The sequence below is a fragment of the Danio rerio genome, chromosome 5 (genome assembly GCF_052040795.2).
Source record: "Danio rerio strain M-AB ecotype USA chromosome 5, GRCz13ab, whole genome shotgun sequence".
Taxonomy (NCBI): domain Eukaryota; kingdom Metazoa; phylum Chordata; class Actinopteri; order Cypriniformes; family Danionidae; genus Danio; species Danio rerio.
Genome location: NC_141025.1, coordinates 23,110,588 through 23,127,500, shown reverse-complemented (window position 1 = coordinate 23,127,500; position 16,913 = coordinate 23,110,588). Strand labels below are relative to the sequence as shown.

The 16,913-nt window shown below is 35.1% G+C and overlaps 2 protein-coding genes and 2 long non-coding RNA genes across 6 annotated transcripts in view; 2 read left to right on the top strand and 2 right to left on the bottom strand.

Annotated features, from left to right (window-relative positions):
- The window catches only part of LOC141385801 (uncharacterized), an 11,264-nt gene extending 8,841 nt beyond the window's left edge, over positions 1 to 2,423 (top strand). For both annotated transcript variants that reach the window (XR_015491156.1, XR_015491158.1), the window contains exon 3: positions 875 to 2,423. This is a non-coding gene — a long non-coding RNA (uncharacterized LOC141385801). The remainder of the gene's footprint in view (positions 1 to 874) is intronic.
- zc3h12b (zinc finger CCCH-type containing 12B) overlaps positions 1 to 3,462 on the bottom strand; it is a 24,116-nt gene extending 20,654 nt beyond the window's left edge. For both annotated transcript variants that reach the window (XM_087253443.1, XM_087253444.1), the window contains exon 1: positions 3,063 to 3,462. In XM_087253443.1, the coding sequence (XP_087109569.1) occupies positions 3,063 to 3,254 (192 nt within the window). In that variant the 5' untranslated portion in view covers positions 3,255 to 3,462. The remainder of the gene's footprint in view (positions 1 to 3,062) is intronic.
- LOC147843941 (uncharacterized) overlaps positions 1 to 16,913 on the bottom strand; it is a 560,137-nt gene that overhangs the window by 527,273 nt on the left and 15,951 nt on the right. The window lies entirely within an intron of this gene.
- On the top strand, positions 5,962 to 15,181 carry zc4h2 (zinc finger, C4H2 domain containing). Its single transcript, NM_199642.1, has 5 exons — positions 5,962 to 6,123; positions 6,710 to 6,881; positions 10,423 to 10,595; positions 10,827 to 10,989; positions 14,204 to 15,181. The coding sequence occupies exons 1-5, from the start codon at positions 6,071 to 6,073 to the stop codon at positions 14,315 to 14,317; spliced, it is 675 nt and encodes a 224-aa protein (NP_955936.1). The 5' UTR covers positions 5,962 to 6,070; the 3' UTR covers positions 14,318 to 15,181.

Below are 16,913 nucleotides of genomic sequence, written 5' to 3'. Positions count from 1 at the left end.
TTGTTGTTGTTGTTATAAAGATTTGATAAAGCAATTGTGTGACAAATTATGAAATAGCCCTTGATATAACAATAAATGTTTTGATTATAATATATTCAAATAGATAATAGACAAACTTTCAGGCACTGAAATAGTCAAAATAAAATAATTAAACTTAGTTAAGTACTTTATGAAACTCATTTGTTATGTTGCCTTTTTTAATAAAAAATAATAAAATTATTATAGATTGTTATTATAATAAAAAAGTTTTATAATAATTAATATTTTGAATATGTTAAAAGCATTTATTCAGAGTAAAGTATAATATATTACTAATATATAAAATATATTAAATGTTTATCATAAGTATTTTATCTGTAATTAATATTACATTTATAATACTATAATCCTCCTTATCGATGTTAAAAGAATACAATGTACAAAAAAATACATAATTATTAAAACTTAAAAAAAAAAAACTACTATAAATAAATGTGTATTATCATTGTTGATGATGATCAAAATCACCAAAAAGATACAAATAAACCAAAACCAAAAATAAAATATTAGGATATAATACTAATTTACTGAAATATAAAAATATACACATTATTATTATTAGCAATAGCCTTATCATAATCATTATGATCAAGATATTAATATATATATATATATATATATATATATATATATATATATATATATAATAGATAATGACCAAAGCAATGCACAAATGAGCACAATGTAACTGAACAGCCAACGTTATTCCCTGTAAAAACTCACACCTAGTTTTAAATAAATAGGAGAAAATCTGAGGTCAGCAGCTCGTTCATACGCCCATGTTCATTAGGGACGCGTCTGACGTAAACTTACGCTTTCTCTGTACATCACCCAGCCTGCCTTGGAACTGATCGGGAAACTGCTGCTAAAGTGTGTGGGAGAGATCTGTGTGCAGGGAGCACGTGAACGCACAAGGCAGAACGCTGAAATATTTCTCTCCCGGTAAAAAATGTGTGAGCCCACTGCTGTGTTAAACAGAGCCAGAGAGCACAGATCTGACACAATCAGCTTTCTGCAAAGGCCAGACATCGTCTAAAACCCAAAAGAGCCAGGAAAGCTCATCAGTCCTCTGTCATGCAAAACACTCCACTGACTGCAGACAGAAACTGCAGCACGGAGAGCCGGAATGGACAAACAAGCGGCCTGTCATGTAGAGTGGACTTCTGTATTTTAAGGGTTAGTTCACCCAAAAATATTATTTTACTCACCTTCAAAAGTTTCCAAATCTTTATAAGTAGATATAAGAAGATATTTTGAAGAATGCTGAAAACCTGTAACCATCGACTTTCATAGTGCGAAACACAAATACTATGAAAGATGACGATTACAGGTTTTCATCTTTCTTCAAGATATCTTCTTTTGTGGTTAACAGAAGAAAGAATCTCCTAAAGGTTTGGAACAAGAGAGAGTAAATGATTTAGATTTTTGGCTGAACTATCCCTTTCAGTCTTCTGTAAACATCCCAATACATCAGCCAGCAAAAACAGGACAACATATTCAACAAGCAAGTCTCCCTCCTCCTTTTCTTCCCTCGCTCTTCCCCTTTCGTTTCTGCCTTGTTTTCCTTCTCTTTTTCCCTTCTCTTCTCCTCACCTCCTCCACAACACAGGCTTACAATCAGCAAGGCCACCATGCACTCGAGCACACGCACAGGTTTGTGCCGGTTTGTCTCATAGCAACAAGTGGAGTCTCTTTGCTGGAGCTCATGGCGAGATGAAGCACATTTAAGGCCCACGGTGCAGCTCCGAGCTCAGACACTCAGTCTAAAGACACAGTGGGTGGCAGCATCTTATGGTGCAGTTATGACAAAATAGTCAGCAGGAGGTGAAAGCATGCACTCAGACAGAAGGCCTCATCCTGTACCTGAAGCTGCACTGTTTAGGACACTTTTAATGCTTTAGGAGATGCAGGACTAATGCAAACACAGCAGCAGTCAGTGCGATGACATTGGCGTGTACGCAGAATGCCAAACAAGAGACAACTGGCTTGATTGTGATTGGCCCAAGCAAGGACACTGAGAGTGTGTTCACACTTGCAGCTTGTTTTTGTTTGCTTTTTCCTCTGGACTAAAACATGATTGATTTAATCCTGACTTGCTTGGTGTCGTTTTTAAGACTAAACCTAAAGATTTTTGCAATGGAACTGAATGTGCAAACAATACAGTGCTGGTGTGATGATAAATCCAGTTTTTTTATCGGTTGAGAACTTGTAAGCGCTCATAAAATGTGTCATTTAGTCAATCCATGTCCTGTTTTGGCTAGTTTAGATATATTTCTTTTAATGTGCAGTAGAAGGCAAACTGATGCTGTTTTATTTTGTGTGTAATGAAAGTCAGATGGCAGTGTTCACACTTATTGTAATCTAATAAATCCTGCTGAAAGAAATCGTACCCAAGTTTGTTTAAGCCAAGTGTAAACAAACCCTACATGCTTCATTCTTGCAGATTAAGTGTATTTTTTAAGTTAATCGTTTATTGATGATTACATGCCTATTAATATATAAATTGAAAACAAATGTTTTAATAATAACTCATGATGTCAAGTTAAAGACCAACTTGTTGACTCATAAACACCTCATAAATCACGCGTTGCTTCAGCCCTAATAATGTCAACAGGTTTCTGTGAGAATCAGGTTTAAAGATAAAGTAGTAAACGTAACTATCTACTGTATAAACTATCGTGTCTGTGATGGGTCATTATTTGGCTGTAGCCTCAAAAGTCAGCGAGTGCGTGTTTGCGCGCCGCCTGTCAAACTGCACTCAGTAAATCTCTGTAAAACGTGAGTCGTGAGCATCAGTTCTGGCCGTGATTCGCTGCACCTGAAGCATTTACAGAGGGTTTATTCTACACAGTCATGAAGGAAACAAACAAACTTCTTAATTAGACCCGTGAAAGTGAACCCAAAGCTGAAAATATATCAAAATAAACAGCTTGAATGGCGATGTGGCTGCTCATCGGTCGTGCTCGCGCAGCTCTCCTGCGACACACGCGCTCTCACACACACGCACGCACACACACACTCACTTTAGCTTTAGTGCAATCTTCCTCCTTGCCGTCCTCGATGTTTACGATGATACTGGAACCGGCGTTGGGGCTGTCGCAGCTGGACTCGGCGGCGCTGCAGCTCACTCTGACCCGGAAAACCCGCTGGATGTGCGGGATGCAGCGCTGGAGCGCAGGGCCTGCACCGGCGGGCGCGGCGAGCTCCAAAACCATTTATCAGACGGATAAATAAGCGATCACGACGCGCTCCGGAACAGTGGCACGCATTCGCCCTGCGTCCTGCTTCATGGGTGGAGCAGCAGGGGAAAGAAAGTCACGGGAGGGTGCAAGTTTGTCTGCGGCCGAGCATAACGGCAAACGTACGGGACGCGCTACATAAGCATCTATCATCCATCTCCATCCCTCCTTCTCCTCTCGCCCTCCCTTCCTCACTTCCCTCCCTCCCTACAGCGGCCCCGACTGCACCCACCGCCTCGCTTCGGCAACACGTCGGACGCCCCCTGTCGCTGCGCTCGGACGGGCAGAGCCGCAGAAAGTGCGTGTTTTGCTGCCTCCGTCTCAGCGTTTTGAAGCACGTGGGTGGACGGGACTCCGGTAATGCAGCAACTGAGGGTTAAAAATACATCGGACGCGCTGAGCGCTGAATGCGCGGTCCGTTATGACCGCCAGTCTCCAAACTTTAGTGTTCGTAAGGATGATATCATTGAGCAGTTGTAATTCTGGAATCGTTTTTTATTGACTTATCGTCCTATGAGCCAATACCGGGCATCTGCGCCGCCACAATTGTTTAAATATTTTATTTCAACAACAGGTTTCGATAGCTCGGCTATATGCAAACCTCTGTTGCATTAAAATTACGTCTGAAATGTCTGTTAAGCGATGCATTTCCCTCCCTATAATTGACTGAGATGTCGAGCAGCGTGTATTTTCTGTTGTCTGTTTTGAATCAGAAGTGATGATGCCCGATTCGTGAATGAATCATTCGTATGAGTCGATTCTTTTCAACAAATCGCTCGAACGACTTTTACGATTCAGTGTGAATCTTTCTGACTGTTCAGTGGTGAACTAGGCCTATATCATTTTTCGAAAAAGCTCAAACAGGTTTTTAAGTTCTTGAAAAGCAGCATGTGTGGACATACACAATAACATCAAGCGGTTACAATTCACCCCAAAAATATTTTTTGTCAGTTTATTCACCCTCAGGCCATTGATTCAGGTGACTTTTTCAGCAGAACATTATAGCAGACTTCACTTATATGCTTCACTCTAGCTGAATCAGTTGCAACCAACAGGCTACATTGATGTCTCATAAAGTGTGTGCATATTAATTAACTGTAAGTCGTTAACTTTAATCCAGATGAGCCTCAGCAGTTTTTTAAATTCATGCACAATGTGCAAACATGTGAACTGACCATGTTTGTTTACAATGGTGTGTTTATCATGGATGCTGCAGTCGTTATTTTAAAAAAGATGTTAACAAACACTCATAATTTGCTGAGGCTGTGTATTACAGGCTGTAGCCAGTGGGGGTTTGGGTGATTCGAAAGACACACCCCTCACTGACAAAGGCCATGAATATGACCTTTACATGTACTGGTTTATCCCATTTTTGACTGCTATGCTATCTTAAATTGTGAAAATTACAGACAGAAAAAGGCTTTAAGACAAATGTAATATTAATCTTTCAAGTGCCCATTTCTGACTGAGGAAGTGAATGAAATGGCCAGTTTTTATTTGCCTATTAGCTACACTTTTTTAGTTTAAACAAGTTTTACCAGACTCCTAAGTTTTTCTTTCTTAAATGATGGATGATAATAGATTTGTATTTTAAAATAATTTTCATATTTTCTCTGTTTATTTCATAACATATCTAAAACTAATAATTTACAGTTTAACTGCAAAATTGTAGATAAAAACTTTGTAATAAATAGGTCTCACGGTGGCGCAGTGGGTGGCATGATTGCCTCACAGCAAGAAGGTTGGTTTGAGCCTCGGCTGGGTTGGCATTTCTGTGTTGAGTTTGCATGTTCTCCTCGTGTTGGCGTGGGTTTCCTCCGGGTGCTCTAGTGTTCTCCACAGTTCAAAGACATGTGCTATGGGTGAGTTGGGTAAGCTAAATTGTTCGTAGTGTTTGAGTGTGTATGGAAGTTTCTCAGTGATTGGTTGCAGCTGGATGGGCATCCGCTGCATAAAACATATGCTGGATAAGTTGGCAGTTCATTCCTCTGTGGCGACTCCAGAATAATAAAGTTACTAAGCCGACAGGAAAATGAATGAATACTTCGTTATAAAGTAGGATGGTAAGCACATATTTTTAATACATCAAAAAGTGTGGTTATGATTACCATATAGACAATAGTGCTTAAAATGCCACTAAAATGCAGCATTTAAATCTCGCATGAGGCGAATAACTGCAAAAAGGTCCACTTTTTTCAGAAAAAAATACCACTTTCAATAGGCAGGCTACGGGCTTGTATAATATGTAATGTTTTAATCAGCTGTCAAAACATTACTTATCAATGTGTGGCTCTTTTTGGACACGCGAAAGCTATAGAAATTAAAAATGTAAAACAGGATATACGTTGGGACCATTGTTTTTGTTTACATCCCTCAAAATTATAATTGAATCCAGTGTTGTGTCGAGAAAAAGTTGCCTATATACCTGCTCTACATAAACATTAACAAATTAATAAATGTTCTTGTTTTTCTAGATATGTTTTTGTTTGTTTGTTTTATGATAAACATGTCATACAAATAAAGCTGGCTAATATTTAAAATATTTTACCCCAAATATCCTTTAAATCTATATAATCTGAATATCACGGACGTCTGACAAAACCCTTGAGTGATTTTTTAAACGCGCGCTCCCTTTAAACCTCGCCGAGAATTGTGGGAAATGTAGTCAGCGGGTGTTGCTGTTGTCCACAGCTGGTTAGCATTTCCATTGTCTTTCTTATGAGAGGAATATCCGCTACAATCGTCTCTTCTTTTCTTATTCCAACACACGTCTTACCCTTTCTTAGTCCACCATGGCGGACGAGCAAGAGATAATGTGCAAGCTAGAAAACATCAAAGAAATAAGGTAAGAAAAGCCGAGATTGCTTCAAAAGCAGACACGCTAGCTCAGTGTCCAACATCTGGCCAATTCGCCTGGATCGCTATAAAAACGCATAAATATAAACGTTTAATTTCTTTGAAGCAGTGCTTGATTTGCCTGTTTAATCAACCATTAAACAATTTGAGATATTGCTTCATTGCTTTGTGTCGGTCATCATGCTAAAGTAAATAGCTTACAACATAAAACAGAAGTAGCTTTGCTCTAAATCTGAAAACGTCTCGCACTAATTCTGCAAAGTCTCTGATCACACCGTTATTTTAGCGTTAGTAAGTGTGTAGGCATCCTGTTGTGGTTAGGAACGAAACTGCATAGCAAACGGTTCATTTCCTGCACAACGGAGCTTAATCATTTATAAAGCCTTTAATGATCGTCTGCTGAAGTATTGATGTGCACAAAATAGGCCTAAAACATTTTGTGATGGCATCACTGAAACCACAATACAGATGTCTTATTCATTTAAAGTCACATGCACCAGATCAGATCAGGCTGCATTGTTATAGCATTGTCATGCAGTGGCTGGATGCTCAGTTTAATTTGTGTGGGTTTACAGGAATAAGACAATTCAGATGGAGAAGATCAAATCTAGACTGAGGACCGAGTTTGAAGCTCTGGAGTCAGAAGAAAAGCACCTGAGAGAGTACAAACAGGAAATGGATCTTCTGCTGCAAGAGAAAATGGCTCACGTAGAGGAGCTGCGGCTCATTCATGCGGATATTAACGTGGTAAACAGATCATCTGTGATACAAGATTTGATTTGAACTCCATTTATAATTTCTTTATTGTTTATTCATCACATCTGCTCTTTCTGACTTAATGCATATACATGAATGCATGCAACATATATTATGAGATAATTGGTTAATCTTAGTTACATATTTTGTAATAACTTATATTTGTAATAAATCACTTTTCTATCACACCTAATATACAGAAAGACAACTCACTATGACTTGATGCATGTCATGTATATATAATAAACATAAAAAACATTACACTCAGCATAATTCTCTGCATAATTGAGTACACCCCATTTTGAAAATAAATATTTGTATCCATTTCTTAGTGAATATGGGTATTATATGTTGGTGCATTTCAACAATACAGATTTATTAAACAGATATATTCAAGTACTAATTTAGTCACAGAGCATCTTTAGAAATGGAAAGATAATACAATTAAATTCATGCAAACAAAATACAATCTACAACATTTCAACTAAATTGTATAATTTGTTTCTCTTGATTTTTGCTATTTTTGAAAATGTTATTCAGTATTTTTCTATAACATATACATTTGGGCTATGAGTTTTAAACCGTTATTATGAATTATTTTGTTAGATAAGCTTCAAATTTGCCTTCAGTACTGACTAATCTAATGTATATGCACAAATATAAAGAATCCTATAGAAAATATGAATTGAAATGAGAGATTGGCTGAGCACTGTATCAGACATTAGTTGATAATGATTCATTTATTTGAATAGCGTTCGTATTTATCAGCTCTTCGTCACATCTTCACTTCTGGTAATTAATCCATCTGTACAAAAGCATGCAAAAGATAATATTTCTGAGGTTTAAAAGAGATTGACATTTTCATTCAGAAAAGGTGCATTAAATTGATCAAAAGTGAGAGTTAATCATGCATAAAATTACTGCAGTATGTTTTGAAGATTAAAGAAACCTGAAGAAAATTATTATGCAGCACAGCGAATACATTTTTCTTAAGCACCATATCAGCATATTATGATTTGAGAAAACTTGAATAATGATGCTAAAAATTCAGTGTTGATGTGTCAGGCATAAATGACATTTTAAAATACAAAATGTAGGCTTTTTTAAAGCATAAATTCATCCTTATTGAACTTTAATAAAACTTTACAGTAAGCATGTGTTTTTGTTACACATGCTTACTGTAATAGTAACAGTAAATTATGCAAAATTACACTTAAAGTTATAGTTTACTCAATAATGAATTACTTTTATCATTTACTCTCCCTCCAAGGTTTTAAATATTTATGAGTATTTGGGTCCACTTTATATTAATGGGCCTTAACTAGTACTTTCACCGGCATTAATAGCTAACCTTTTACTTTTGATGGTCCACTAGAGTATTAAGAAACTGTCTGCTTAATATGTCTTCAACAGACATTTAACTGACTATAAGAAACTTTTCAAGTACATGTCAACTAACCCTAACCTCAAGCTAACAGTCTACTTATAATCTAATGAGGATTAGTTGGCATGTAGAGGCAATGTAATTTAAAATCAACAATCAGACCATCAAAATAGTGACCCATTAATAATACTTATTGTGTAAATAAATGCTTAATTAAACACCTGCATGTAATTACATCCGTAATTAATTTCTGTAATTACATTGTTGCCCATCTCTTACACCTTAATCCAACCTTAAACGTACACATAACACCAAACCTGCTCCTAATCATACCCGTATCCCATCTCAGTAGCATCAGAAGTGTTCTGCAATACATTCATAACACTTTAAGTACATTGTATTTATATATTGATGTAAACACATAGGCGTTAAGGCCACTTATTATAAAGTAGGACCAGTTTTCTTTTGTTGAACACAAAAAAAAAAAGATATTTTGAAGAGTAATTGTTGCTGGCACCCATCGTCTTCTATAGTAGGAAAAGAAATGACTATGAAAGTCAAAGGGTGCCAGTAGCAGCTGTTCAACAGAAGAAAGAAACTCAGATAGGTTCTAAACAAGTGAACTAACAAGAATTTAAAGTTTTGGGTGAATAAAACATTTGAATTAAACCTGAAGCAAATTAATTGCTAACACTAACTCTATAGTAAGGGCAAGTTAATTAATAATACTGAGAATCTAAATGTGTAATTAAATGGTAACAAGCATGCTATAAATAAAAGTGTAACAGAGTTATTTCATAAAAGCCAAAATTCACCTGTATTGCATTATATTTTACTCTACCACCTCACTGTTCTCTTATGAAAAAATACTATAGTAATTACTGTAGCGTTTTGAAGCACACTATAGTAAAGTGTATTATGCTATATTCATTCATTTATTTTTCTTTTTGGCTTAGTCCTTTTATTAATCTGGGGTCGCCACTGCGGAATGAACCACCAACTTATCCAGCATATTTTTTTTACGTAGCGGGTGCCAATCCAGCTGCAACCCATCACTGGGAAACACCCATACACATTATTTTACTATATATATATATATATATATAGTATATATATATATATCCCAAAATAATTCTGCATAAATCCGCTAATTTTTCAAAAACATACTAAGCAGAAATAACAAAAAACGTCCGCAAATTCTGTCTGGCCCTACACATAACTTACTTTGTAAACCAATTTGTTTGGTTTTCTTTTGCATACATGGAATTATTTGACACCTTTTGAAGTGCTTGAGAAAAATGGTGATATGTTCAATACTTAACCCCACTGTACATATATACAATCTTGTGTGTATATATATATATATATATATATATATATATATATATATATATATATATATATATATATATATATATATATATATACATATATATATATATATATATATATATATATATATATATATATATATATTGTAGTATTTAAAACTCTTTGCAATTGAATGCTACTAGTATTAACTAGCAAGCTTTACTGTAATAAACTTTAGTTTTTAGTACAGTAAGCTGTGGTGTATTGTAGTATAATATACCCTGTAACTATAGAAAACTATAGTATTAGACAATTTACTAAAATTACTGTAGTTGTGTTAAAATAGCAGCCACAGAATCACTAAACGTATTAATTAAAGTGCTGCTTGTTCAAACAACTAATTTAAAATGCACTGAAACATCGCAAATCAGCACCTGGAGAAAACCCACGCCAACATGGGGAGAACATGCCAACTCCGCACAGAAATCCCAACTGACCCAACCTTCTTGCTGTAAGGCAACAGTGCTAATCACTAAGCCACTGTGTCACCCTAGTTTAATCCACTTAATTTGGTAAAAATCAATGAAGTCAACTGAATTGGTTTTTGTTGGGAGAACTTAAAGGAATTGTGTGGAACCCAGCCATTTTTAGTCTACTTTATTTTAGTATATTTTAAACATAGTATGGTTATAGTATGTTCAAAGACTGCAGTATTTATTATTATTATTATTTTTTTATATTTGTTTCTACAATCTGACCGGGTGTTACCGAGTTGGACGCCAAACCATTAGGTTAACACCATTGTGATTTATGGACTGGCTATATTTCTTCTCCCAGATGGAAAACACTATCAAACAGTCAGAGAGTGACTTGAACAAACTGCTGGAGTCCACCAGACGTCTCCACGATGAATACAAGCCACTGAAAGAGCATGTGGACGCCCTGAGGATGACCCTCGGCTTACAGAGACTTCCAGACCTCAGCCAGGAAGAGGAGAAACTCTCGCTGGAGTCAGTAACACTGCTTCTGAGTGTGTGTGTTTGTGTGTGTGACTGGGGAAACTCCTCAAAATGAGTCACTGGCGTGTGGGAGTGTGTGTTTGCAACAGAGTAATTCTTAAAGCTGAGTCAGAGAAATTGCGAGAAGGAGAGTGTGTAATTGTGTACAGTGTGTGTGTGTGTGTGTGTATAGGAAAGCTAAACTGCTTACTGTCTGTTTGTGTGCTCTTTCTCGTGTTGCAGCTACTTTGAAAAGCAAAAGGCTGAGTGGCAGACAGAACCCCAAGAGCCCCCTATTCCAGAATCCCTGGCGGCGGCGGCAGCTGCAGCCCAGCAGCTTCAGGCTGCTCGAAAACAGGACGCCAGGCAGACGGCAACGTTCCGACAGCAGCCGCCACCAATGAAGGTACGCAGACTTTTACATTGTCTACAGTAGTCAACCATTTGAGTGGATTCACTTAGGACAAGAATGGGTGTTGGAGAGGTTTTTTTTCACACTTTTATTGTTTCTGAAAAATGTGATGCATACATACTGTATTGATAACCAAATACCAAATTAAAGAACACCCACCCCATCCCGACAGAGCCATAAAAAATGCATTCACATGCAAGGAAAATAATACATAAACAAATAAATAAATAGAAAATAAAAATAAACTAAAATAAGATAAAATAATACTAAAAAAATTAAAGAGCATTTGAAAGCACATGAAAGTGAAAAATATATTAAAGTTAGTCATTACAAACACAGTGCACATTAACACAGTCACATTGTTTGGGATTACTAAACAGTCAGTCCGTTTTTATTTAAAAAATGAAGAAAGAAGTCCCAAATCTTGTAAAATATGTGCATTTTTGTTTGATAGAGTAAGGCTACGTTCACACTGCGAGGCTTAGTGCTCAAATCAGATTTTTTCTCAGATATGATTTTTGTTTTGCATGGCTGTTCACACTGCTATTATAAATGTGGCTAATATCAGATTTGCAGTGTGAACAGATCATGGTCCTAAACTGACTCGCCTGCTCAAAAGTACAGATACGGACAGCACAAAATGTCTAATTATGCACACTGTATGTATTCTGTAAGCACGTTGTCAGATCATGCTTATATGATTATTGCCCTTTTCACAGACAACCGTTGTGTATTTCATGAACTGTAACCATGAATACTTTTTCAGTAAATGGCAATCAGGCGCTTCGCATGCATCAGACACAGATTTAGAAACTTCTGTTCATATGACTTCAGCGATAAGGCAGGTGGGAAAAGACCAAGAATACTGATTTCAGGGCGAACAGGGATTTTTTTTACCAATAGTTTTAGAGATTACACCTATTATTTCTTTCCAAAAGGATTGCAAGTGCTTACATTGCCAAACACAATGCAACAGTGTGCCTTTGTAAGTCAAACATTTTCCACAAAGGTCCAAAATATTTCTAATAAATGTATTTAACATTTCTGGTGTTATATATGTTCTCATTATCCAATTATTTGAATTTGTTTAAAACGGGTATTGATTGATAATGTTTGCGCTTAAACACAACTTTCTTCCCAATTATTTTCTGTAACATCCATTTAAAAGCCATCAATCCGTGCCAGTCTGTAGATTCTTTGGAAGCATTGACGAATTTGCTATATAGTGTAGAAATTTCGTATTTGGCACTGGGATCTTTAACTGCAATTTCTTCTAATCTACTGAGGGTCGGGCACTGATTTGAATGAGTTTTAGATCTTATAAAATTACGGATCTGAAGATACTTAAAAAAATGAGACTGAGAAATTTTATATCTTTCCTTCAAGGTTTTAAATGTCATCAATATATTATCTTCATAAAGATCTGATATCTTTGGAGAAAGGTTTTGATCCACATTTTGACTACTACACTCAAAAATGACGTTTGCTGCTTGTTTAAAATGAGTTAAGGTAACACAACTCTTAAGTTTTTTGGGACAACTTAATTGTTTTATGCCTTATACACAATAAATAACTAACATTAACGTAATCGATAAACTTAAATCTTTTATTTTTAGTCTGTTTGATTGATGTAAGTTGAGATGAATAGGAAAGTAAGTAAGTTTGAATCATCTACAGAATTTAAGGCAGTAAAAATGACAGTATGTGTGCAAATGCTCATACATTAGCCGTCATGCGTGGAATAATATGTAATAGCTTATGTTTACACTTTGCTGGCAAAATAAATAAGGTGTTGCTTTTATTCCAGAGATACCGAAAGTAGGGCCTGCGGGCCAAAGATAACCCATTGTAATCTTTGATTTGGCCACCATCCCATCTGAGAGGAGAGTAAGACTGATGGAGAAGGTTGGGTTGAATGCCTTTAACACAGAGATCGTCATTACTAATTTTACGTTACTTTTTGTTTTATTGCTGAGCTACAAAAACAAACAAACTGAAATTAAATGTTTCAATTAAATGTTGTAAATGAATCAGATTTTTTTTAAATATGTAAATACTGTCACTTGAAAGATAGAGGACTATGCAGAAAACATTGGCAAGCAAATCAAGGCAACAACTAGTGTAATTCTGTAATAAATGAGATTGTTTTGTTTATTATAAAATGTAAAATAAGTACTGTATTAGTTAATATAAAGCAACATTTTTTAGTATTTATTAAACATTTTTAAATAAATTAATAAATTAGCCTTGGAAATCTTCAGCCCACAAGCATCAATCAATTTTGGTTTTTGGCTCTTCATAAGAAAAAGTTGGGGCATCCCTGCTTGAGTCGTATGGTAAATAGTTCAGGTAAAACTTTTTTATGGCATTGGCTTTATTGTAGTACTGCAGTCTGATTCAATTTAAGAACTTAATTAATATTTTTAATTAACTAAGCTTCACATACTGAACTACAGTGAACTTTTACAATGCTACACTATCTTTTATACATTCATCATTTCATTTTGACTTCTATACACTCAAAGCTTAGGGTTATTTTTATCTTTATTATTTATCTTTTTAGTTTATAAGAGCTATTTTACTTTCTGGTTTTTGAATTTTATATTTCATATTACACTATAGTCAGAATGATTTTATGATTATCGTAACTAAAAACTGAATATATGAAATAAAAATAATACATTTTTTACTTATATTTTATGTTTACAATTAATGCAATTCCAATTAGATCCACTTATTTTGTAAACTAAGCAAGTCTCGTATATAATATCTCTACTAAAAGACAGAACATATTAGTTTACAAACTATATAGTAATTTAATTATATAAACAATTTAATATTATTATTAATAAATCACAATAATATTAGTGAAACTAATTTAAAAACTGATATAAATCTAAGCACAAAATAATATACATTTACACACATTTACAGAAGTAAATACAAAAGACTCAATGATGGGCTAAAAATCTATGGAAATCTGCAGATTTCTGCACACGTATTCCATGTGGGCTTAGTTATTACTCCAGTCCTTAGTGACACAGTCTTTAGTTTTAATATTTTTGAAAATCCCCTTTACATTAAGATATTTTGGGGTTCAGAAATCTTTAATTGATTGAATATTCCAAAGCATTTCTTTTAAATAAAAATATTTTGTAACACTATAAAGATCTGCTTAGTATTAAATGAATTTGTTGTCTTTTTTCAGGCTTGCCTTTCCTGTCACCAACAAATCCACCGGAATGCACCGATCTGTCCTCTCTGCAAAGCCAAAAGCCGCTCACGCAACCCTAAAAAACCCAAGAGAAAACCTGACGAGTAACATACAGTGCTTTCTACAACCTTGGAGAAAACCTGACCAACACACACGACCCCAACAGAAAATGATCCACTTATATAAACACACTCACTCATGCTCTCATGCATGCACATTCCCAAACACACACAAACACACATTTACTTTCATACACAAACACTCCATTGTCCTGGAGAAATGGACCATCTGCAGTCTGATAACTCGACCTCTCATAGTGATCCTGTAGTTCAATCTGTCTTCCTGGACATGAGGTCGTCGTTTTTCATTTCAGTTTTCTATAAGTGAACCCTTGATATCGTGTTTGTACCGTGTCTGTATTTAGTCGCTAGTGGAAAAGGATGCAGGTTTAGAAATATTGGAGTGTACTGTCGTGCGTGGGGTTTTATTCTAGTGCATTAGTTCAAAACTAAACTCTCTAAAGTGGCTTTAGTCATCAGAGCCGGTTGTACGGTATTCATTTATTACTTTAATAAGGTTAATTGATTATTAATGGTATGAGTTTACATATGTCATTTTGTTTTATGATAATAGTGCGTATTGTTTTTGTTGTATTGTGTTCTGATGGTTTGAACAGAATTAGCTTTTACCTTTAAATGTGGTGCTAGTGGTATGTGATTGGGGAAAAGAGGGAACAATAAAGAATTAGATGCAACAGTGAAATATTGAACATATTTGGAAAGTGGCATATTTCTGGATTCTCTTGAAACCATTGTTCAATTTGACTGAATGAGCTGTTAATTTGTATTTGACTGAAAGGGCATTATGAGCTTGTTTGAATATTCAGTATTGAAGTGTTGTGTTTGTGTCTCATCTTTTTCTGAGAATCTTTTTTTGATAATAATAACAATAATTAAAATCTGTGAAGCTAAAGAACTTTGGGGCTCGTGTCGTGATTAATTTGTGGAATAATATTATTCTTTTCAAGTTGGTTGTGTCATCTGATTGATTCTTTCTTTCTGTCTCCATTCTTGTCATTGGCTTGATATTTATCTGGAATTTGACCTTTCACCCATGACCTCAACAATGCAATAATCATTCTTTATTTGCTAATCTCTTTACCAGTACGAAGGACAAGAGACATTCTTTCTGCGCCGTTCTCTTGGTCCTGATGGGGGCGATATTTACACTTAGAAAACTCCCCAGCTTCGTCTTTTATCATAAAATTCATATTGTTTAGTTATTTACCTTTTTTTATAACTGTTCTGTTGAGTTTTTAAAACAATCAACGTTGACACAAAGTTGTTACAGATTCAATATCTTTAAATAACATAATTTGGGGAAAATAAATGGTTAGACTTTTTATGTAAAACTGTCCAGGTTTTCAATGTTTCTGTTTAATTAAAGTTGACTTGCGAGACAACTTCACAAAAAATACTGTTAACCTTTAATAATATTTCTTTAAGAACTATTTATCGTATGGTCGTTGTATTTTTTATTACATATTACACTACTACTCAAAAGTTTTACATGTTTAAAAATATTTCTTCAGCTCACCAAGGCTTTATTTATTTGATCAAAAATGCAATAAACGTGTGATCTTACTTGTTTACACTACCTGACAAAAGTCTTGTCGTCGATCCCAGTTGTAAAAGCATGGACCAAAGATTCTCACAGAATTCAGTCAAGTTTGGTGAAGGACAAATCCTGGTTTAGGGTTACATTCAGTATGGGGGCGTGCGAGAGATCTGCAGAGTGGATGGCAACATCAACAGGTATCAAGACATATGTGCTGCCCATTACATTACAAACCACTGGAGAGGATAGTGGTCAACAGGATAAGTGTTCGTTCTCATACTTTCGCCCAAAACATCAAAGTTCCTGAAAGCAAAGAAGGTCAGAGTACCCCAAAATTGCCCAGCCCAGTCACCAGACATAAACATAATTGAGCATATCTGAGGTAAGATAAAGGAGGCATTGAAGATTAATCAAAAAAATGTTTGATGAACTCTGGGAGTGCGGCAAGAATGCTTTCTTTGCCATTCCAGATGACTTTATTAATAAGTTATTTAAGTCATTGCAGAGATATATGGATGCACCATACTGTACCTTTTTTTCTGTTAAGTGACAACACTTTTGTCTAAGAAAAGTAAGACCTTACTGTCCTAATAAATAAATGAAGACATTTTATTTTATTTTGGTGAAATGTATGCCATTTGCCATCATAAATGTCACTTTTGATGCAAAATGATCAACTAGAAGTCAAGTTATCATTTGTTGTTCCTAAAACTTATATAGATGACAGGCTTTTGTCAGGTAGTGTAAGATACATTAAATATGTAAAACTATTTCTGAATGATTGTGTGATTTCCATGTTCACAATCCTTCAGAAATAATTTTATAGGATGATTTAATTCGTTTTTTCACCCTTAACAATCTATTAATAATGGGCTAACCTTCTGTTTATGAAAAAACCCAAAGTGCAATGAATGTATGTGCAATGAATGTATCAGGAGTTCAGGAAAGCAGTTAATAATCATATTATGACCATTGATTAAAACACATCAAAAAAATACATTGATTTAAAAAAAAAGGTCATGTGACACCAAAATCTGAAGCAATAATGCTAAAAATTAAGATTCTTCACATCTTCGAACGGAAAACA